This window comes from Halichoeres trimaculatus, unplaced genomic scaffold (assembly GCF_033239565.1).
Source record: "Halichoeres trimaculatus isolate MK-OKI-2021-1 unplaced genomic scaffold, fHalTri1.1 fHalTri1_scaffold_17, whole genome shotgun sequence".
Taxonomy (NCBI): Eukaryota; Metazoa; Chordata; class Actinopteri; order Labriformes; family Labridae; genus Halichoeres; species Halichoeres trimaculatus.
Window position 1 is genome coordinate 29,999,338 of NW_027437195.1, and position 22,589 is coordinate 30,021,926.

At 40.3% G+C, this 22,589-nt stretch overlaps 4 protein-coding genes across 5 annotated transcripts in view; 2 read left to right on the forward strand and 2 right to left on the reverse strand.

The window, feature by feature from the left end:
- The window catches only part of snapc1b (small nuclear RNA activating complex, polypeptide 1b), a 4,020-nt gene extending 1,699 nt beyond the window's left edge, over window positions 1–2,321 (reverse strand). Inside the window, exons 1-7 of the mRNA XM_074692186.1 lie at window positions 1,861–2,321; window positions 1,401–1,560; window positions 1,186–1,326; window positions 991–1,095; window positions 753–908; window positions 602–655; window positions 420–482 (exon numbers count right to left, since the gene is read on the reverse strand). Of these exons, the coding sequence (XP_074548287.1) occupies window positions 420–482; window positions 602–655; window positions 753–908; window positions 991–1,095; window positions 1,186–1,326; window positions 1,401–1,560; window positions 1,861–1,991 (810 nt within the window). The 5' untranslated portion in view covers window positions 1,992–2,321. The remainder of the gene's footprint in view (window positions 1–419; window positions 483–601; window positions 656–752; window positions 909–990; window positions 1,096–1,185; window positions 1,327–1,400; window positions 1,561–1,860) is intronic.
- Window positions 2,322–3,291: 970 nt separating this feature from the next.
- Window positions 3,292–6,782, forward strand: yipf6 (Yip1 domain family, member 6). The gene is made up of 2 exons (XM_074692078.1): window positions 3,292–3,839; window positions 5,167–6,782. The coding sequence occupies exons 1-2, from the start codon at window positions 3,501–3,503 to the stop codon at window positions 5,512–5,514; spliced, it is 687 nt and encodes a 228-aa protein (XP_074548179.1). The 5' UTR covers window positions 3,292–3,500; the 3' UTR covers window positions 5,515–6,782.
- A 565-nt stretch (window positions 6,783–7,347) lies between these two features.
- LOC141806868 (uncharacterized) lies at window positions 7,348–10,482 on the forward strand. 2 transcript variants are annotated; one of them, XM_074692558.1, is made up of 4 exons: window positions 7,348–8,294; window positions 8,553–8,756; window positions 8,853–9,063; window positions 10,036–10,482. In XM_074692558.1, the coding sequence occupies exons 1-4, from the start codon at window positions 7,583–7,585 to the stop codon at window positions 10,307–10,309; spliced, it is 1,401 nt and encodes a 466-aa protein (XP_074548659.1). In that variant the 5' UTR covers window positions 7,348–7,582; the 3' UTR covers window positions 10,310–10,482. The 2 variants fall into 2 exon arrangements, with proteins under 2 accessions (XP_074548659.1, XP_074548660.1); XM_074692559.1 differs by having other exon boundaries at window positions 8,898–9,063.
- A 459-nt stretch (window positions 10,483–10,941) lies between these two features.
- Window positions 10,942–21,534, reverse strand: LOC141806867 (uncharacterized). Its single transcript, XM_074692557.1, has 19 exons — window positions 21,287–21,534; window positions 20,499–20,622; window positions 19,407–19,543; window positions 19,162–19,331; window positions 18,882–19,077; window positions 18,428–18,690; window positions 17,100–17,185; window positions 16,945–17,006; window positions 16,547–16,785; window positions 16,261–16,450; window positions 16,141–16,182; window positions 15,914–16,037; window positions 15,680–15,821; window positions 13,454–13,609; window positions 13,261–13,345; window positions 12,495–13,156; window positions 11,692–11,809; window positions 11,535–11,604; window positions 10,942–11,270 (listed from the first exon to the last, which is right to left on the reverse strand). The coding sequence occupies exons 2-19, from the start codon at window positions 20,620–20,622 to the stop codon at window positions 10,942–10,944; spliced, it is 3,195 nt and encodes a 1,064-aa protein (XP_074548658.1). The 5' UTR covers window positions 21,287–21,534.
- Window positions 21,535–22,589: the final 1,055 nt, after the last annotated feature.

The window sequence follows — 22,589 nt, forward strand, 5'->3', positions numbered from 1 at the left end:
TGTTTTTATTTATTTTCCTGTTTGTTTGTTGTTGTTTTTTTGCTTATATTGATTTTAACAATTGTACAGTGTATCATTTTTTGAAAAGCACTATTTAAATGATTGTATTATTATTATTTTTATTATTATCATTATTATTATTATAAATATTATTATAATTTTACCTTTATTATTACTTTATTTATTATTATTATTAATATTAATATTATTATTATTATTATTATTATTATTATTATTATTATTAAAAACTCCTGTTTTTATAAGGTAGTTATGTCGTAAAAACAGGACGATTTTTTTTTCGGATGAATGCAATATGCCACCATATATTTCAACCTGTAAATGTACTTTAAAAAAATGTTTAAAAAAAAAAACAAGATTGAAATCGTTGTCAAAATCAAGTTTAAGAGTGTAACACAAACCTCTGTTGCCTGTCCGAAGGCTTTTGACTTGATGGAGGCCAGACGCTCGGCCCGCTCAGAGCACTGAAGGAAGAAATCAGGCAGTCAGGAAAGTCAACAGGAAAAAAAATACATCATATTCCTGGGATGATGTGCTTTAAACTCCAACAAGTCCCCTGTCCTCTCATCGCTGTTAAACTGACCTCTTGCTGTGAAGATGTTCCCTCTCCGCTGTCCTCTTTCTCATCAGCTTCACCCTGAAAAACAACAATCAGCGAGGTATTCTTTCTAAAACAGTTAAAATGCTGCGATCATGTTACTGGGAACATTCAGTGGTCTCCAGGACAGCCTCACCTCCCTTTGTTGCCATTTGTAAAACTCCACCACCGTGTTTCGCAGCTTGGGAATGAGGTTTTTATGCATCAGATCAACAGACGAGGCCCCATCTTCCAACGTCAGGGAGGCCGAAGTCTTCAGCTTCCCGTAGAGATCGTGGATGTTGGAAAGTTCCTATAAGAAAACAAACAGCGGGGTCTAACACGCTGAAATATCAAGGCTTCAAATGTTCGGCTTGAGCGGGCTCACTGCTCACCTCCAGGAGATCGATGTTGATGAGCTGCTGCGGACGAGACGCCGGCTCGATGAAGCCCTCACAAAACTGAGACTTAGGTACTTCCCTCTTTTTTTCGAAGGCGAGCTGGTGGATACAAAATGATCTGATTAATACGAACCAGCATTGAAGGTTAGAGTGGATATGCAGGGTGAGTGTGTGAGGCAGGCAGCTCACCAGCCTGGGCATGGCAGTAAAGTGGAAAGCTTTGAGGAACATCAGCTGATGCAGGATGTAAACAACATCAATGTGCTTCGCTTCCAGGGAGTCCTTCTCGAAGGTCTTCACATCCTCCCAGTCCTTCAACGCCAGACGGATCTGCAACAAGGACACGAGAGATTTCAAGAACTTATATCTAATTAAAGAAAACGTGCAGGTGTTGTGCTCCTGACCTTTTCTGGAGGCGAGGCCGTCTGACATCTGAACAAGCTGTACAGCAGGTACAGACCCCCGACTCTGATCTGGAAGCTGAAGGGAGGCAGTAAGAAGCTGCAGGCTGAGTCCAAAATCATACGACTGAACCGACGCTTCTCATGCTTCACCGTCAAACCGCTGGAGGAAAAACAAAGATACAGCATACAAAATATTGTTATTAATAAAGTTAATTCAGTATTAATCAGGATATCATTTAGATTTAGTGCATCGTAATCCTTTATAACTTCTCAAATATGATGCAGTGACTTATCATTAAGGATCATTTTCATCTTAAAACAAAATATGATGTGCATACAACAGTTGTCCCCTGCTTTCCAAATAGCAGTTAAGCAAATGTGCTTTGTTTTTGACACACATCCAAGAAAAAAAAGGGTTATCAAGTTGAAAATAAAGAACCATTTTGAAGGTTTCACCTACTAGAAAATCTCTGAGAACTTCATTTCCCTCCATATGCTGGAGAAAACCTCAAACCGGACCGACTGGGTCTGCTTGAAGCGGTTCAGGAGCTCCTCACAGTCCGCTTTCACCCGTTTACGAGATTTATCCATCCCCCTGTTTCTTCCCCAAACCGGCGAGGAGGGAAAAAAGAAACAAAAACTGAATAAAAGTATCTAAAATCAGTTACTTATACTAATATAAAACCATTTTTCAATTGGGAAACTGCTCTTTATTGGTTGTAAACACGAGAGACGTGAAACAGGCAGAATCCATGATGTAAACACAGTCACCGAATAACTACGCCATCATCCCGCGACATTATGGTGCATTCACTGACATCACGAGATTACCACACCTCTTCTGCAACGGAAGTCCAAAATCCTTAAGAGAAAGTCACACATTGAAATATTTAGTGATAATATTTGTTGAACATTTGTGTACTTAGCTTCAAACAAAATATATCTGACATGTGCTTCTAAGATGCATTCAACAATAACAAAAAAACATTTTTTATATGTAAACAGACATTTGAACCCCCCCAAAAAACTGATCAAAAATCACATTTTCTTCAGAAAGTTCTGTTTGAAATAAAAAGCTGGCCCTTCAAAACTCTGGAAATCAACATCTTCTTTTTCAATGAAACACTAGATTAGTGAGTTGTTTTATAATTTAAATAGGGAAAAAAATATTGCTTACAGGAAGAGATAACTTCTCAATTTTGAGAACAAAAAAGTATTAATTACACTTAGCTGATAAAAAAAATAACCAAGGAATCTCCTTTTCAAAATTCTTTTAGAATTTAATAATTAAGTTTTAAGCAGGTATAGTATTTGCCTTTTTCCCCGAGTACATATGAAACAAAAGATAAAATGTTTTTGGAGAAGTGATTGTTATAACAGTTGAGTTGTTAAACTGCTTATAATTCTATTTCATTAATTTATGTGTTAGTTTGTATTTCTGTTTGTGGCAGTGGGTTTTGTGTTTATGTGTGGATTGTAAAATGAATATGCAATAACAAAGAATGAATTGTCTTAATGTCCTTGAAACCTCCATTATTACATTGTATCTCACATTAACTGAAAGTTTTTTATTGATTATCTGTCTAGTTATTATTTTATTCAGCATGAAATGGATTTGTAATTCAAAGTATGATTCTGAAACAGCTAAAAATGTTTTATTTATTTGATTGATTTTGTTTATTTCTGTGTGTTTGTCTTGAGTTACATTTTTTTTTACAGTGGTGGGTTTTGTTTATATGCATTTACTGTAAATGAAAAAAAAAAGATATAGAAAAAATGAAATTACATTTACTGTCCTAAGATTATTAAAGTTAGAAAAAGCCTGGCTCTCAAATTATATGTCCATATATTTTTTAATCTACAAAGCTAATACTTTCCTTGAACGCACCATCCGGATATCCTTGACGTCCACCGGAAGTAAACAATCCCCGGCTGACGTGGAGGATCGGACTGGATCAACCGGAGCTGAATCACAGATTAGAGGGACTGTGAAGGCCTCTGTAGCTTTGTTTGGTTTAGTTTGTGTTAAATGGACTCTGTGTTTTTCGTCTAAACTCTCTAAAACCTGTGAACCCCGGTAAAGTCCCCCCCTACAGTAAGATGGCGGCAGCAGAGGAGGCCAGCAGACCGTTCGCGGGACTCTCGGAGGTCTCTATCTCCGAGGACATCCCCGTGGAGGGGGACATCTCTGTCCCTATCAGCTCCTCCAGGCGGGACGACGAGTTCTCCACTCTGGACGAGCCGGTGAAGGAGACCATCCTACGGGACCTGAGGGCGGTGGGGAACAAGTTCATCCACGTCCTGTACCCGAAGAGGAGCTCGGCTCTGCTCCGGGACTGGGACCTGTGGGGCCCGCTGCTGCTCTGCGTGACGCTGGCTCTGCTGCTGCAGGGCGGCGCGGCGGACAGCGACGACCAGGGGGGCCCGCAGTTTGCTGAGGTACTAACTCTATCTGCATTTTATTTCATATACTCAATCTGCATTTTATTTATTTAAAGGGACAGTGCATAGTTTCTGGTACAAAAAGTCCTTCCTATTAAATTTAGGACGACACAGTCTTGATGTTCTTTATTTTGACTCAGTGCAGAGATGACAGCAGGTGGACCCTGGCCCTAAACAAGGCCTTAGATGGCCTTAAAATGTCTTAAATTATTCTTCAAAAGTCTTAAAAATGTTTACACACGTTTGTATGATTGTCAACAGTCCAAAATCTTAAAATAAGTATTATTATTTTTATTATTATTATTACTATTATTATTGTTGTTATTATTATTTTAATATTATTATTATTATAATATTATTGTTGTTGTTGTTATAATAGTAATAATAATAATAATTATAATTATTATTATTATTATTATTATTATTATTATTATTTCATCATGATTATTATTATTGTTGTTGTTGTTGTTGTTGTTGTTGTTGTTGTTGTTGTTGTTGTTGTTGTTATAATAATAATATTATTATTATTGTTATTATTATCATTATTATCATTTTTATTATATTATATATATTTTCCATTTTTTTAAATGTTATTTATCATGTGACTCTTGTGGTAACATCACACAGTCACGATAGTGGAACCCTAACTCTATGTAACTGATGTGGTGTTTTTTACCATTTGTATTTATACTGAAGTTGGTCTCAAATTTAATTCCAAATGTCATTAAAAAGTCTCAAAAAGCCTTGAATTCATCTTGCCTTAAGCTGTAGGAAACCTACAGGAGCTGTAAAATCCAAAGGTTAAGGGATTCAAAATGATAACACGGTCACAAAAACAAAGAAGTCACTGCTGCTTTGCTCATAATTGGCACTGATATGAAATAAAACCATAAAATCTTCACAGCAGCTTTCATTTTTAGAGAAAATATTCTATTCTACCAAACATTTTTCCTTTCCTTGATTAATCTCTGAATTAATTTCAAAATGAATAATTAACTTTGAATTATATATTAATATTTTCAGCACCTTACACAGCATCTTAAATTTTTTTTTCTAATATTGGTTTTTGGTGACCAACTCCTCAACATGGAAGACAAAGTAAGGTGAAGTTTTTGATGAAAATAAAAGAGAAAAGAGCTGCTTAAAATTTCCCAAGTTAACCTTTTAAATGAGAACGAATGTATCCTGTGTGTTTTTGTATCCGTGTCAAGCTCCTGTCTGAACTAGCTGCAGAGGCTGCTGATGTTTATCCAGCTCGTGCCTGCTCATATGAAATTATAGACGTTTCCATGAAGCGTCATTAAAGTCAAACTTCCTCTTCCAGGTCTTTGTCATCATCTGGTTCGGCTCCATCATCATCACCCTCAACTCCAAACTCCTGGGCGGCACCATCTCCTTCTTCCAGAGCCTGTGTGTGTTGGGATACTGCATCATGCCTCTGACGGCGGCCATGGCGGTGTGCAGGATCGTCCTGGTCGGCGGCTCCGGGACGGTGAGCTTCGCTGTGCGGCTTGTGGTGGTGACGGCGTCCTTCGGCTGGTCCACCTTCGCCTCCACGGCTTTCCTCGCCGACAGCCAGCCGCCCAACCGCAAAGCTCTGGTGGTGTACCCGGTGTTCCTGTTCTACTTTGTGATTGGCTGGATGATCCTGACGTTCTCACCGGCACAGTGAAGCTGAAAGGGTGAATGTGAACTGACAGACACGGGGAGGGTTTGTGGAGTGGACGAACTCAAAACAAACACCGGTATCTGCCTTTGAGTGAAGATGAGTGACTACTGAACTGACTGTTGGAGTTTCTGGGCGTCTGATGTTTTGTTTTAAGACTCGATGGACTCTAAAAGTATTCCTTAACGACTCTTTCAGGTGACGCTGTGGCTCTGTCTCAGTTTTAGAGGAGCTCTGGGCTGGTTTCTGTTGATGGGGAGTTAAAAAAAACTGATGAGTGTGTTCATATGTTCCTGTTGGTCACACCGATATGTTTACGGAGCGGTGTATAAATAAAGTCTACGGGCTTGTACATAGAAGAGCTTTATGAATGTCCTTACTAACAGATGTTTTATGTCTCCTCCTCGTCTTCTTCTCTGTGTTAAAAACCTCAAACTGTTCTCAAAGGTTCCTCCTGAAAGATAACACAAACTTAAACACTGCTTAAACATAAAAATCAGCCTGTTGGCTCTGGTTTGTGGACATTTTTTTGTCAGTTTCTTTGGATTTATTGCTTTTATATCCCAAATGTAGAAAACTACAAAAATGGAGAGATTGGGAATCACATTCAAGAATCAGATGCATTAAACGGGAAGATAAAAAGATTTCAGCCTGCATGATAAATGTGAAGGAGCAGCCCGTTAGCTCAGGTTGGCACAAGACTGTGAAGAAGAGAAATTGCACGAGTCCCTCAACAAGCAGCATCTTTAAAAATTCACAATTCTTAATATTGTTTTAATTGTTTAAAGTATTCTGAAACCTAATTTTTCTTCTCAAGCAGACTACGGTTTGGGGAAAAGTGACTGCTCCTTCAGTTTTAAACAAGCATGGAGTCCCAAAACTGTTTCTCAAGAGCTGGATCTCTAAATTGATTTATTGATTTCACTGTTTACTTGTCAACTTCATGTCCTCTCAAAAGTTGGAAATGGCATTCTGGGAAATGTAGTCGAGAAGTAGCCACGGTGAAGTTGCAGAAAACACAATAGAGTAGTTTAATCAAAAACTGCACCTTGTTCATCTGTGGTGTCTTAGAATGAAGAACTAATCAAACCCTGATGATACATTGTTTTTCTCCTTTTCCTTACCCCCTCAGCGACCTTTGACCCCTGCAATTGTCACATGTTGTCAGCAAATGTCCTCTACGTATGACTCACCATTGTTTCCCCTCTGTCATTGGGGCTATTTCTTTGTTCTGCTTGGGAAATGATCCAAAAGTTCTGTTGAAAACTTCAGTTTGTAATAAAAAATCAAAATAAAGAAATATATTTGATGAGCTGATATTTTCATTTATCATAGCAACACACTAATACTGATAGTAGAGTTATAGAAAGTAATATATCAAATAAAGTCAATTATTTTAACTCTTTAGATTCACAGCAGCTTTACCGTCTGTGAGGGTAAATAAATTGAATAAAAAATTTGAGGGTAAATATAATGAAAGCACAATAAAACCATATACTTGAAACATAACTTAAATGATTGCAAATAATAATAATAATAATACTAAAAGTAATTAATAAAAAAATTACTCACAAGAATTTCTAAAATCTTAAAAAAAACAAAAAAAAACGGACGTGCTATTAAAATATTCCTGTATCTTCACTACTTATTTATTTAAATTGCTTCATTCGGAGAGAAAAAAAAAACGAAAAAAAAAACAAAATCTTTTAATTTCATCAGATAAATTCCTGAGACACGTTGTAAGCGTGTTTTTAAGCTACACTTTAGTTTAAAATTTAAAGATAAATGAGTAAAACAGTTCCTGCGAGATTTCGCGGGCATAACAAAGTGCGACGTCATCACTGTGCGTCTATCGCGTTAGGATGGAGCTCAAAGGACTACAAGTAATCCTCAGACTGTCGCTCCTGCCTCGAAAAAAAGCCAAAAAACGCTTTCTGCGGTGTCTTCTCCTGGAGGACACACCGTGGATATGAGTTCGTGGCTCGTCTCTGTGATAAACATTTATTTAACCGTCGTTTCTCCCTCTTGAAGCGGCCTGTTCTGTCCCTCTCAGCCGCTAACGGTTGGTTGACTGATGGAGGAGGTGGAGCGGCTCCCTCCTGAAGTTTGGGTCCACGTTTTCAGCTACTTGACCACAGAGGAGAAGCACACGGTCCGGACCTGCTGCAGGTACATGAAAACACTCGTGGACCACCCTTTCCTGTGGAAGACCTACACGGTTGTTCTGTCCGACCTCCGCCGCTACACGTACGGCTTCTGGGACACCCTGAACCAGCGCAGGCTCACCCGGGTGGCGGTGCGACATCTGCGGCGGAAAGAGTGGAGGCGGCTGGTGAAGTTCCTGCCGACCCTCACCGCCATCGGCTTCATGCATGGAGACAAACTGTACAGGGAGAAGTACCTGGACAGCCTGTCGCACTTCCCCAACCTGAGGGTCTTTGGGGTGCGGGACAACATCTGGAGCGGGGCTTTGCTGAGCCGGAGTCTGAGCGAGCACCTGCAGGAGCGGTTGACTCACCTGAGTTTGTGCAACGTCCAGGTGTCCTCCACGGTGCAGTTACTGAGCACCGTGGCACACCTGAAGAACTTAAAGTTTCTGCTTTTTCACCAGATAGCGCCGAGCATCTGGCCGGACACGGACACGGTGAGACCTGTTCCCCGCACTGTCTTCCACCACATGCTGGTCAACCTGAAGAAGCTGAAGCACCTGTCCTGGGGCATGAAGGGGGAGGCGCCAAAACCTCTGGATGATGACTACTTCGACCCTATAGACTTTGACCCTTCAGGTCAGCAGATATTTCAGAGTTTGGTCCACTTTTTGGTCTTTAAACTATAAATCACGTGTCCCAACTTGAGCTGGGGTTTAAATGCTATGAATGAATGAGTGGATATTGTCTTAAACTTACAGCGCCAGTGACTTTCTGTCATACCTATGTCAGTTACAAGATGTTTATCCTGAATGCAGCTGACATCCTTAGAGAGATAGATCTGCGAACCTGTAAAATGTCAGTTTTAACAAATCCTCACACCTCCCTCCTCTGCAGGAGCAGCTCGGTACATTGGTCCGACACTGACCAGTCTGGAGCTGTTGGATTACCCAGAATCTGTCCTGCCAGAGGACGCCCTGAAGAACCTGACCACACTCAAGTCATTAACAGTGCACTACAAGTACATGAGAGAGGGCATCACATGTCGCCTGGGGTCCTGGTTGAATCCTCTCCAACAGCTGGAGAACCTCACCATCATTGGTTTGTAGCTCCTTCTTCTTCTTCTTCTTCTTCTTCTTCTTCAGAATGAGCGCCCGTTTCTGGAACTTGTTAAACTTCCCGCTGTTCTCCTCTCAGGTCGTAACACTCTCGCTTCCTACACCACCACCCTCCCCTCCTCAGTGACCAGGCTGACGCTGCGTGTGGGTATCACTCTGAAAGACATGGACCTGATCGCGCCTGCAGTCCCCGGGCTAGAGCACCTGGACATCGAGCAGAACCGCTCCAGTGGCAGCCTCTGCAAACGGATCCCCATGTTGTTCCCTCAGCTGAAGACGCTCAGGATACGGTGAGACACACACGACGTTTGGACAGCAACGCTCAGTTTGTTTTTACAGGGTGTCCGCGCGGTCTTAAAAAGTATTAAAAAGTCTTAATCGCGATGTTATGAGGTATTAAATTTTTGGTATTCAAGCTTTGACTCCAAACATGTCCATGAATATTTATTTTCCTCCTTGCGTCTGTTACAAACTAACCTGACACACCAGACAGCTCCATATATCCGCCACAGAAACAGTCCATCTGTTTCGAAAATGTTTTCAGGGTCTGAACCTTCAAAAATAACCTCTCCTGGTGATTGGACGATCATTCTGCTCGTCACACTCATCACAGACCAGCGTGAGGATCTAGAAAAAGCTTTAGCATCTTTAAATTTTTCTCTCTAGATCATAAGAGTTTCTCAAGCCTCCTGAGAAATTTCTCCAACTTTTGATGACCTGGGATTTTGGATTCTTACAATTTAGAGAAAGCTTCCCCTGATTGCAGTTGTTTTGGAATTTCCTTTGTTAAATTCACCTTTTTACTGGATACAACGTGACGAGATGAGGTATTTATCAATACAGTTACGTAGTGCTGTTGTTTGAAACGTGACAACAAACTCAGTTTGTACAGTAGTTTAGTAGCCGTCTGTCTGTATTTTATGCAAGTTGGCCTTAAATAATCGTTACTTGTTGTGGTAATGGGAATGTCAATTAACCTGCCTTTAGTTTCATTTATTCTTTCAAGCTTTATTCCCTCTCAGCTTATCTAATTTATGTTAAAATGAAAACTACAATCATCAAAGATCGGTTGCTAACAGCAGCTTAAAGTCGCGATGAGGTCTTAAGACTTTTTGAAAGGTTTTTAAAAATGTCTTTAAAAGTATTGAATTTAACCTCAGGATTTCAGCAGATACCCTGTTTTAGCTGCTGGGACTTTCTTCGATGCAGTGAAAAGTTGGATAAATAAAAGTCTTATGAAATACATTTGACTCATCTCGCAGGTTCAACCGTAAGGAACCAGAGAACGACCTGCTGAACCTCCTGCGGCTGCAGCACCTGAAGCGTCTAGACTTGCTGGTGGATCGTTCGTTCAGCCCACAGGACGACATGAACAACCACACGTGGCCCACCTCCAGCGTGCAGAAACTCATCGACCAGCTACGAAGGCTGTCCCGTAACAGGATCAGCATCGTCACAGAGATCCGCTCGAGAAACCTGCTCAGAGAGTGTAACTGTTTGAAGGACGCTTACCGAGAAGATGATTTCATCTCCTGAAGTGAGGAGAAGTCAGGAGTGGAGACCAAGAGGCAGCCTCCGGTCTAAAAACACGAGACAGTGTGGAAGTGCTGAAACCTGGGATGTGTCATGGTTCGGTTTTCAGTTTTTACTCGACTGAAATTAGAGATTTGGGCCCAAAAGTCCAACTTTAATGTCACTAACCAAAAATGATATGTATTTGAGCAAATTTCCCTTGAAATTGCACTTTAGTACATTACATAATGAAATGTACCAGCAGACTAACCAAAAGATGAGTTACGTTTGAAGCTCTTTCATAGAAACAAGCTTTAACAGATGTTTTTTATTTATATTGCCCTTTTTTTTCCTCTGACCTTTACACTATCAACAATATGGACAAAAAGGTGACACCAGTTGAGCTTTTTCTGAAAGTTAGCTGCAGACACTCGTGTGAACATGCATGCTGCACGGCGCAGACGAGGAAACAAACATTGATTGTAATGTAATTTTTGGTTCATGGATTTGACGTGTATGTATGAGAGGTTTCCAGAAGAATTTAAAAAGTGTTGTAAAATCTGTATTCACAGGGTAAATCAGCATTTGAATGCAGTGACAGGAGTTTCACTTCACGAATAAAAAGACTTGAAAACGACACAAACGCCGTCAAAGCTTCAGAACTCCAGCAGCACCGTCATGGGCTCCGCAGAGCTCAGGACGAGCTCCTGCTTCTGTCCGTAGACGCCCTGCTCCACCTTCACGCCCGCCTTGGCGCTCTTGGCTGAGCCCGCCATGAGCTCCCTGCAGGCGGACACCAGGTTGGAGAAGAGCTGGGCGCCCCACCACAGCTCGCAGCCCGCTTTGAACTGCATCCGCCTGTTCAGCATGGGCTCGCCAACAAGCGAGTCCTGAGGGACGAACAAAACGCTCCCTGGGAGGTCGAGGACGGACACCAGGTGGCGGGTGTCTTTCCTGAACAGTTTGGTGCTCATCAGACTGCTGGCTGCAGAGAAGAAGAAGAAGAGAAGAGAGGATGAGTTTGATGTGATTTCTGAAATGCACAAAAAGGAAGACTGTGAAATTAAAAATCAATTAAAAAAACACAAATCTGCTTATTTTGTTTCATTTTAGCTCCACTGCAAAACCGCTAATTGCTCAACTTATCAATCTCCAAAAGCTGACTGCACTTCTATTCAAAGTTTTACGGTACATTTAATACATTTTATAACAAGTTAAAAAACACACACACAGGAGCTTCATGCCTCACCCATCTCAGGAATGACGTCCTCTGTGGCTCCGTTAAAGAAACTCACATACACGACCATCCCCTCCTCGATCTGAGAGCAGGGTGAAGAAACAACGCGTCAGACTTCAGACTGAAAACATGAAGTTTGAACAGAAAAACAGTCAAATTAAATCCTCGCCTCTGTCCACTGAGCGTCAGCGCCGTCCAGAGCGGGTTTGATTTTAACTTTGGCCTGACTGCACTGCTGGATGACCGTCCGCGCCTGGAGCTTCCCGGGTTTCTGCAGAGGTGCAGGGCTGAACGAACACACAAAGGAAGTCAGAGCAGTTAAAATAAATCCAACGAGAAAAATACAGTTTGTACATCACTGTTAGAAAAAAACAAGAGCTTTAAAAGTAAAAACAAGCAGATCATAAAACTCTACAGGGATAATCTCAACAACAAGGCCAGCATGAGGATGGTTATAAATAAAACAGCAAAAGAAAAATAAAGAGAAGACATAAAATAAATAAAAAAGCAATAAAAAGAAAGAAAGATGGTAAAGAAAAAGAAAAGCAATGAGGAAAAAAATTAAAAATAAAAGAAACCAAACAAAAAATTTGAGCGATGAGACAAAATCAAAGAAATAATTAACACAGGAAACAGAAAAATAAAAACACAGAAAAGAAAAAAAAGAAAAATGAATGAAAATAAAAGTAGCATAATAAATAAATAAAAAATAAAGAGACAAACAAAAAAATAGAAAGAAAGCAAAAATAAAATAGAGGGGGAATAAACATAAGCAGAAAAGAAAAAGGAGACAGACGGTTAAAAGAAAGAAAAAACATGAAAAAAAGAAAGAGATCAAATTAATTGACTGATTTAAAGCAAAAGGAGCAAAAAAAGAATGGAAAAAACCTAAACAACAAAAAAAAAAAAAAAACAGAAAGAACGCAGCGTTCAGGACCTCTCGGGGGAGGAAGCAGAACTGAAGCGTCTCACCTGGGGACCTCAGGAGGTTTTGCGATCTGTGCCGGAGCAGAGATGGTGAAGACCGGCCAGGGTTTGGAGCTCAGAGCCTTCACCGGCTCCAGACCCGAGCTGGGACTCTTCTTGGCTGCAGCTCCTTCATCCAGGCCGGTCTTCCTCTTCCTGCCCCGCTGAACGGCCCCGCTGCTCTGTGTCTGTGTGGGCGTCAGGGTCTTGGACTGGGTCTTCAGCCCTTTGCTTTGACCAGGAGGTTGAGCTTTCCTGCTCGTGGCTTTAAGAGGACTGGGTTCTGCCGTGGACCCAGGTGGGTTTTCTAACCCTGTGAGGGGCTCAGATATGACCTGAAGCTGGACGTAGTGAGTTCTGGCGCTGCCCTCAGAGCTCCTGGGTTTGTTCTGGTCCTGTGGCTGTGTCGTACCCCCTGGATGAACCTGGACGCCGCTCTGGTTTTCAGGCTGGGCTGAGGAGCTGTTGCTGGTCTGGACTTCAGACTGTGGAGGAGCTGCGGTCTTCACAGACCAGATTTTAGTCACGTAACGAGTGTTGGTGCTCTTCTGCTGCTGGAGGATGCTGGGAGATTTGGGCTGGACGGTGACTGGAGGTCTCAGATGGAGGAGGATGGGGATTCTGGGCTGAGGGGTGCTGGGAGTCTCGGGCTGCCGGGAAGAAGGACTCTACAGATGAGACAGAGCGAGTTTATGAGGAGGTTTGAGATTTCAACACCCCCCGGGTTCAGGTCTAAACCTGAGGTGTAAACAAAGCGAGCTGTGACTCTTACCACTCTGCTCTTTGAGCTCCTCTCTGCATCACCGCCTCCAGCATCCTCCTCTTCATCATGACTGAAATCATCATCATCCTTTCCACTAAGAAGATGGAGAGAAGAGAGAAGAAGAAGAGGTCAAAATCAAAATAACTCTGAGGATCACTTTCTCTCATCTTCTACATGTGTTTGTCCCTGAAGCACCACACACCTGTCCAGGTCCTGTATCTGTGTGGATCTCTGCTCTGCCACGCTGGATCCTCCTGCTTTAGTCCGGTTTTCTGGTTTGGGCCTCTTCTTCCTGCTGCACTGTTCACAGTTATCGATCCATTTCATCACGTCAGACCTCATGGTTTTCCAGAAGTACCTGAAAGAAAAACGTAAATAAAAGTAAACACTGGTTTTTACTCTAAGTTGCAGCAGAAGTTTACAGTTAAAGGTGAAATATTATCCTTAAAAAAAAACTTAAAAGTCAATTCATTTAGAAATTTAATGTTCCCAAATCATGTATGTGACATTTCCCTCCAAAAAACAGTCTGATCATTAATTCAGGTCTGCTGAAGATTCCTCTATGTCACTGCATTTCTCAGCAAACGGTTTCATCCTCTGGTACGGAATATGCAAATGAGTTTAGGTTTACCCCGCCCCCTTCTAGAAGTATCCTGCAGCCCAAGCGTTCCGTTACCATGGTAACTTTACTACAAACAAACTGCCAAACATGAGAGCTGCATTCCATTCTGGAGTAAATGTCATGATTTTGGTGTCATGATGTCATTTTTGGGCTGTATTTTCAGAACATCTCGCTTGAGGAGAGATTTTCAGAAAAGAGGGGCTGGGCGGATCTTTTTCATATAAGTCGGTGCTGTAGACACGCCAGTGACACATATTTCTGTCAGTAAATCATGTAAAAGTGGATTTCGTGTAATGTGTCCCCTTTAAATACAGAAACAAATGTAAAGACAAAACACCTCATGAAAACAATTAAGTGAAGCGAATCAAAGCTTTTCTTATCATATTGTAACTCATCCTATTGTAGACTACAGCTTCAAAGACCTGACTCCCACCATCATAATCTGTGATTTGTTTTTATTTCATGTCTTGTGTAAAGTGTCTTTGAATACCTTCATAAATCTGATTTATTATCATAATGTAGAAAAAGTTCTGTATTATAACATGGCAACATTACATATAGTGTCATAATGTAAAGTATTGTATCAGAACACATGGAGTCAGATGACTTGTATCTTATTTTAAACTTTGCATCAAAAGTGTTCTACAGGCTTGTCATGATGCTGTTTAGCAAACTTTAAACCAGCTTCAACATGCCTTTTCTTGAGGAATGGAGTCTTGCGTGCTGAGCGTCCATAGAGGCCATGGCGGTGGAGTGCATTGCCTATTGTTTTCTCTGTAACAATTGTACCTGCTGCCTCCAAGTCTTTCTGGAGCACTTTCAGGGTGGTCCTTGGCTGGTTGAGTCCTCTTCTGACTATCTTTCTGACTCCCTGTTCAGAAATCTTCAAGGAGCTCCTGTGCGTGGCCTGTTGATGGTAAGGTGGTGCTTCTTCCACTTGTGAATAATGGCCCCAACGGTGCTGACTGGAATATTCAGGTGCTTTGATATAAGTCTGTAACCAGTTCCATTCTGATGCTGAGCAACAATCAGGTTGTGAATGTCTTCAGAGAGCTCTTTACCTTTACCCATCATGAGGTGTGTGCTATTTAACTGCTTGGTGAAAAAAACACCTTTTTTATAGGACCATCAATTTGCTCTAGCCCAGCTGATGTTGGTTTGCACTAATTGGAAGTTCAAGTAATAATAGGTTGATGTGTTCAATACTTATTTATTATATATTTTACATATATTTATGGGTTATATTATGAGTATAGTTGTATAAAAGCAGCTTTAAGTATATATAAATGGGAATATATGTAAAGAAACGAAGTATTATGCATGTGGATAATATCATGTATATTTTTGCATATAAGCAGCTTGTTATATCTTATATTTAATTTGTTATAAGAAGCATTTATTGACTTTAGATTTTGTCATAAAAAGTGGAAGGATTAAATGAGTCTTTACTTCTTCTACTTCTTTTCAGACATGTAGACTTACAGCACATGCAGGACACCGTAGGCAGTTTGCTTTCTCTGTTTTTTGTTTTTCTCTGGAGGCATGTGTAACTATAGCTGTCTGTGATGGTTATTTCTGCTTTTTCTTTTTCCTTTTGAAATTAAGTATTCAATGTAAAATCAGTTCATTTCAATACAGTATGGTCAGACATTTGTGCAAAGCTGATTTAAACCTGACATCTAATCGTAAAACGTGGCGAAATCCTCGTCCCCTATTGGTCGATTGGTTTACGTCAAACACCAGTGAAGAAACCAAAGTGCTGTGACATTTAAGAGCATCCATCCACTGACTAAGTTCCCCTCTCACCTCTCGTTGAGCAGTCTCAGACACTTGTTGACGTCCAGGTGGTTCAGCTCGTCGTGATAATCCGTCAGAGCGTTTTCAACCTGCTGCCTGTTCCTCAGCACCAAACGCACACGCTCTCCTCGCACCATGTGGAGCTCGTCGTCTGAGGAACGGAGGGAACAGAGCTGTGGTCTCAGAGTCACTGTATCAAAAATTAATAAACATCAGGGTTTGGGAACTCTGGCTTTGACAAACCTTTGATTGCAAACTGTTTGCAGAATCTCCTGAAGGTGTTTTTCTCCACGTAGCTGAGTCCAGGAGGATACGTGCGTCTGCGCAGGTAGAGATCCACTGCGTCGTATTTGGCAAAATACGCATGCTAGGAACAAATCATAAAACACAAAAGACAGCAGTTTGATACTTGTTTTGTAGACTGTACAGCTTGGCTTGTGACCTTTTCCTGTCAAACATCTGAAACATACCTCGTCTCCGGCAGCGGGCTGTGCTGGACCGTTGGACTGAGTCTGTGGAGGAAAGAAACTCAAGCTTTGAATCAGTAACATACACAACCTAACGTAAAGTTTGAGACTCCTGCGACCTACCCCTGAGTCACCGTGGACCAGCAGAGTGGGCACAGAGTCCGGTCTGATGGTGACCTTCTCCCCGCTGCGGTCGAAGCAGTCCTCGGTGAAATGGACCGAGCAGACAGACGACCAGAGTCGAGGATGCCAGTTTGAGCGTCCGACGGCTTTTAACCACAGAGACAGCAGGGCCGTGTTGTGCAGAGGAAACCTGGATGAAGAAAAACCAAAGACAGACTAACAGACTCTGACAGGGTGAGTTTAGGTGCCTTAAAAAAAAAAAAAAAAAAGCCAGTTTTGTTCCTACTTGTGGAAGGTGAGGCCCAGGCCTCGCTCCACCGGCCCGCAGCAGTTGGTGCAGTTCTGGATGCTGCAGCGGAAAAGCTTCCTCTTGGTCCTGTTGATGCAGGTGTTGCAGCTGGAGATCCAGCGGGCCAGGTCCCGGGTCATGGTGGCCCAGTAGAAGTGCTTTGCGATCTCTTTCTGACAGATTCCCTGGCCGTAGTGACCCTGGTTGTCGTGGAACTGCTGCAGGATGGAGTTCACCTGGAGCGAGGACGTGAAAGTAAAGCTTCAGTTTGATCAGAAATGAAAGAAACCGTCTGATCAGGAGGCAGATTCACAGCAGGTTATGGTTTTGTTCCTTTCAGAGTTCAGGGTTTCAGACACTCAGGCTCCTGTACACTGTATGAAAATGATGCTAACCTCTTCTCTGCTGCGTGGGACTCTGAGCGGAGGAGAGACTCGCGTGAACATCAGGACTCCATCTGAGCAGAAAAAGAAATACTTCAAAGTCCACCCCAGTCTGATTTCACAAAGGAACTTCTCAAAAAGAGAAGTTTTAATGATCAGTTTCTCACCTATCAGGCCAAAGCGCTTGGCCATCCTTTTCACAGAGCCTCTGGTTGTTTTGCTTTGCATCGGTAAAACTCTGTGGCTCAGATATCTGCAGAACACAAACATAAAGAAAGGCTTAGATTATCAAACAAAAGCAACTTTTGAGGCAAGGGTCTCCAACCTGCAGCTCTTTGACTCCTTTCAGTGGCTCCTGGTAGCTTTAGAAAAGTATCACTGAAATAAAGAATTTTTACTTTTCTTACACTAAATACAATCCTGCGTTAACATTTAGTTGAACTAATTCTTCATCCCATCTGTCAATAAAGCCTGCCACCGCTCTACTTCACCTCCTACAACATCAACAGCCCACCAACTTTCCATGCACCTGTGGCTAACCTCAAGTTTTACAGCCCTGGGAAGATAACTACATCTACAAAAAGACTAATTTGGGGAAGACATTAGCAAACAACAAAAAATGTTATCAAATTCAAGTATTATAATTTGAAAAAAATTGGGAAAATTTAAAATTGTTTCATATTTTTGCAAATGTTTGTAAATTCAAATTATGATGATTTTTTGCACATTTTTTGATTTTTTTTTCAAGTTTTTGAAATTTCACATTTTTTTGCATTTTTTTACATAATTACATACATTACATAGATTACATAAAAAATTACTTTAATTATTTAAATTAATTAATTTTGCAAACTGGTTCAATTTTATTTATAAAAAACTTTCTTTTTGAAAATTTTGAAAATATCTGAAATTTATTTTTTCAAAACTGTTAGATTTTTTTTAATTCCAAAATTTTGCATATGTTTTTTTATATTTATTTTTTTTTTTAGATCACGTCTTTTGCATTTTTTTACATTTAGTGAGGAAAAAGTTTTTCAAATTTTTGTAATTTTAATTTTTTAAACTAATTAAATTCAAATAAGAAAAAAAATTGCAAATATTTGAACATTTTTCGTTTTTTTTATTTTTATTTTTTTTTTTAGAAATTTTCAAAATTCCAAGGTTTTGCACATTTATTGAACACAACATTTTTTTTGCAAATTTTGGCATTATTTATTTTTGAAATATTTGCAAATGTATTAAAATTAAACATTCTACAAATCAAATTTCCATTTCATAAATTCAAAAACTTGTTAAGATAATTATTTACTGGATTTTAACTCAGTATGGAATTTCATACTCTTTTAAGTCTTTATTGTTGAAGATAAAGTAGATTTTGTGGCTCCTGAATGACTTGAATCCAGCTGAGCTGAGGCTAAATGGCTCCTATGAGAGTAAAGGTTGCAGACCACTGTTTTAAGGTGTAAATCAGGCAGTTAAATGATCACTTTCCAACCTGGCGATCTGGTTGTAGGCCACAAAGCAGGACTCGATGATGGGCTGTCTCTTCTTGTACAGCTTCACAGTCTGGACCACCGTGGGGTCCTGCTCGGGAGGTGGGAGGGAGTACTGGTGTTCCTGCAGCTGCGTGTGGGATTCAGACTGATCGAAGGCCAGGTCAGAAGTTTCTGTGCCCTGTGAAGCAGCAGCAGCAGCTGTGGAGAGGATTTCCTCCAGGCTGTGCGAGTGGAGGAAGTCTTCCTCTGAAGTGACAGGACCCTGAGGGGCAGAGGAGGAGGTGGGGATGAAGTCTCACGAGCTGACACAGGTTAATGAAGCCGTGTGGGATGATGCACCTGACGGCTTCTGGATAAAACATCCTTTGCACATCGCTTTAACAACCTGCCCCACCCTTCTGCACTTATTACGTCTCTGCTGTAGCACAAATGATTCAAACCGTTCTGCATCACCTCATGCTCCGGCATCATCACAGAGATGATGGTGGGTATGGCGTCTGGTGTCAGAGTCACCTGACCCTCCTCATTCAGGGTGAAACACGACGGGTCAAAGTGTCTGGAGCAGAGGTTGGATCTTGAACGGACTGAGGCCTCCTCTCTCTGTGCGACGGCCAGCCATCTTCTCCGCCGCTCCACATCCTTCGGGAACCTGCAGGAGAGGGAACCAGATTTGTTTCAGATTTACGACACTATCTCTTTGCAGGCTTTAAGCTTCCTTCACACGCTGTCTGACCTGTGAAATGTGAGCTCAGGGTAAACGTAGCTGGAGGCATCGCAGCCGTACGCCAGGCAGAACTGGACGGGCGGGTCGGGCGCTTTGGTGGGAGGGTTGGTCTGACAGACGGTGCAGTTTTTGATCCACTCCTTCACAGAGTCTGTCACTCCAGCCCAGTAGTACATCATCTGAAGAGAAGGAGCACCATGCTAACCCAGCTCATGTGTTCACACATTATTTCATACAACATCATCTGAACTCACCATAATCTCTTTAACCGCCCGGGACCGACCTGCGTGGTTGTTGTTGTCATGATAACGAGTCAGGACTTCCCGGACTTCCTCATCGCTCCTGACGACGCGAAGCAAACGACCTCGATAGATACGCAACAGACAGCCATCTACAGGACAGAGAGGGGAATTACAGGTCGGCTACAGGGAAACTATGATCTAAATCATGATCTGAAGTACCAATGATGTTCAGACTGAGCATGTGCAGATTTTCAAACCTCTACGTATTCATATGCTGTCAACCCTGAATCTGTAAACTGATCAAAACACTCTGTTTGAAAATAGCCTGGCCATAGCTCCGCCCTGACAGGCCTCCAGAGGGCTGGCCAATCAGAGTGAAGGGGATTTGTGGAGCAGAGGGCCTTAAAGAGACAGCAGCTTAAACTTTTGTGTTTAATATGAAGAATACTGTTAATAACATAAAAATATTTTTTTTTCTTTGTTTTTACAATAAGATCACACGAACTTGGTTCAGTAACAGTTTGGAAAGCTGGTATTTTTGTTATCTTACAGTCAATTAAGGATATTTCAGACAGAAAATATCACTTTGAATGTTTTTTTATAGATTCACATTTTGGATAACTTAAACCAAATACTATCCGTAGCATTAATTTATTGTTTTTTGGTTTGTTTGTCTTTTAATTCTTAAATTTTTTGTTTCTTTTTCTTTCTTGCATACTTAAGCATTTGTTGGCATGTCTTTTTTTTTCCTTTGTGTCTCCCTGATCAAAAAATGGTAACTCAGTTACTCTGACCTGCTCTAAAAATTTTCCAATTTTATACCAAATGGAAAAAAAAATCGTTAGATTCATGGCACAAGCTTGGAGGCCTGTTTTTCTTCTGCTATTTATGTGACTCATTGTAGACAGAGTCAAAAGGGTTTTCTAAAACACCAGTGTAAGAATGACAAGAAACTACAGGAGCACCAGAGGGACAGAATAAAGACTTAAAGGGACATTACCCCCTCTTTAAAGAAAAAGCTGCAAAACATAATTATAGGGGTGTGCTACTTTACGCCCCCTTATAACGTAGAACAGATGTTGTAAATGTAAACTTAAAAAATACCTTTATAAAGAAACTTTTTGCTGGCAGCTCGAGTTGCTTTCTTTGCACTCGTTGATGCATCTGCAGGATGTGTTCCTGATCGAACATACTGCTCCACCTTATTCAGTATCTCAAAAGACGGCATCTGTAAAGACCGAGGGACAAATAGAAAAACATAAACATAAAAAAATCGTAGTAAGTTAGTCTATAGAATAAAATCTTAGAGGCTGATCAATATGCGGATAAGCAGTCAAAAAATTATCTTTACAATATAAGTGTTTAAATTATTGCTTATTATTTTTCTAAACTTATTACTTAGTTATTCCAACTTGTAATTATTACAGTTATGTATTTCTATAAAAATTGGATTCTTAGAGAAAAAGGATGGAAAGCAGATTACAAAAATTATTTGTGTTGACAGTTTTTTTTTTATTTAACTGTTATCATTACTCAATGCTTATCTTTTCATGGATAACTCAGTATTTACTGTTACACTATTTCATGCATAGATAAATGTATCTTCAAACAGAAAGTCAGTCACAACAACAACTGCCAAAAATCACTGAGGTAAGTGTAATTTTTGACAGACTGTTACCAAATAACCAAATAATATATTAAAAATAAAATCTGGCTGTACTAATAATGAAAAAACCCACATCATTTCATTCGTGCGAAGTTTCTTGTGCAAAATAAAATTTCACACATGTCTGTTTATTAACTTTTATGTCGAAATATTTAATAATATCATTGGTAAATAACTAATTTGTCACTTAGAAGCTGAAGTTTCTTAACGGAAAACCGTGTCCTACCTTAGCACATATTGTGTCCGGTAAACACAAATCTTCGTTACACCGCCATCGACTTTCAGCCAAAACTGAAGTTTAACCGCGAAGTTTTGACGCAGAAATCTTCAACAAAACTACTTATTCAAGAATTTATCGTCTACATACCGAAAACAATCCTATAAACATGTTTATTTAAGGGTGTAGAAAATGCTAGATGTACCGTTTGGTGGTGTGCAAATTTAAGTTAGCAATAGCATCTTTGTAAGTTCCGGTTTCCGAATTTTCAAAATAAAGCTAAAATGTTACTAAACTGCTGTAAGGAAAACATAATGCGAAAGTAATTACGACCTATTGTAAACTTTTGTGTTTAATACAAAAAAATATTGTAAATAACATTAAAAACCTTTTTTTTTTTCTTTGTTTTGACAATTAAGTCACACGAACTTGGTTCAGTCACAGTGTGGAAAGCGGGTATTTTTGTTATCTTACATTCAATTTAGGACATTAAAGAGAGAAGATATTACATTGTTTTTTTATAATTTTTTATAATTAATTCATATTTAGGAAAACTTGAAACCAAATACTATCTGTTGCATTAATTTATTGTTTTTTTTTGTTTATTTATTTGTTTGTTTTTTTATGTCTGAAATTTCTTCTTTCTTTCTTTTTTTAGTTTTGCACACATAAGCATTTGTTTGCATTTTTTTTTCCATTGTGTCTCCCTGATTAATTAAGGTAACTTTGTGACTCTAGCCTAGTGTAGAAATCTTCCAATTTAATACTGAATGAAAAAAAATAAAGTTATATGAAAATGTTTAAATATAATGCAATTTCTTAATTGACACGGCACAAGCTTAGAGACTTGATTTTTCTTCTATTTTGTGTAACGTTAAGAATTTAAAAATTAATTTTGAAAGAATGTGCTGCTGACATTTATGTGAAAATTCTCAGATAACATTGCGTTCAATTAGTTTGCTTTTAATTTGGTGGGGTGTCGCCTGAGCGGAAGTTACTGTTTTAATGCTTTCTGCTAACTTGACAGTGGACCAGTTTTGACGCAGGTTGTAAAAGCTCCTGTAACCCAAGCTTACTGAGTGCTGCTAGTTTCCGGCCTCTTGCATTCAGATGTGCGCCTCCTGCTGGCCTGGTGGACAATAGGCGCTGCACTTAGTGTTGTGACCAAAACGTTTCCAGAAATGTTTATGTGGTAGCAGTTTACTCTGTCCCAGCACTGATATTTAGGAGGTAGAGTTAAGATCCATTTGAAGTCAGCGTTTTAGTTCATTTGAAAGGTTTTGGGATGAGGCGTTCATGGTCAACTCATGGT

Bases quoted from the DNA above. Each gene is read 5' to 3' on its own strand.
- yipf6 (XM_074692078.1), top strand. From the start codon at position 3,501: ATGGCGGCAGCAGAGGAGGCCAGCAGACCGTTCGCGGGACTCTCGGAG. The intron at 3,840-5,166 runs GTACTAACTCTA...TTCCTCTTCCAG, and splicing joins GGGGCCCGCAGTTTGCTGAG to GTCTTTGTCATCATCTGGTT.
- LOC141806867 (XM_074692557.1), bottom strand. From the start codon at position 20,622: ATGCCGTCTTTTGAGATACTGAATAAGGTGGAGCAGTATGTTCGATCA. The intron at 18,691-18,881 runs GTGATGCAGAAC...TCTGCCCCTCAG, and splicing joins TGATGATGCCGGAGCATGAG to GGTCCTGTCACTTCAGAGGA. The intron at 17,186-18,427 runs GTTGGAAAGTGA...TGTGTTCTGCAG, and splicing joins GCCTACAACCAGATCGCCAG to ATATCTGAGCCACAGAGTTT.
- LOC141806868 (XM_074692558.1), top strand. From the start codon at position 7,583: ATGGAGGAGGTGGAGCGGCTCCCTCCTGAAGTTTGGGTCCACGTTTTC. The intron at 8,295-8,552 runs GTCAGCAGATAT...CCTCCTCTGCAG, and splicing joins TATAGACTTTGACCCTTCAG to GAGCAGCTCGGTACATTGGT. The intron at 8,757-8,852 runs GTTTGTAGCTCC...TTCTCCTCTCAG, and splicing joins GGAGAACCTCACCATCATTG to GTCGTAACACTCTCGCTTCC.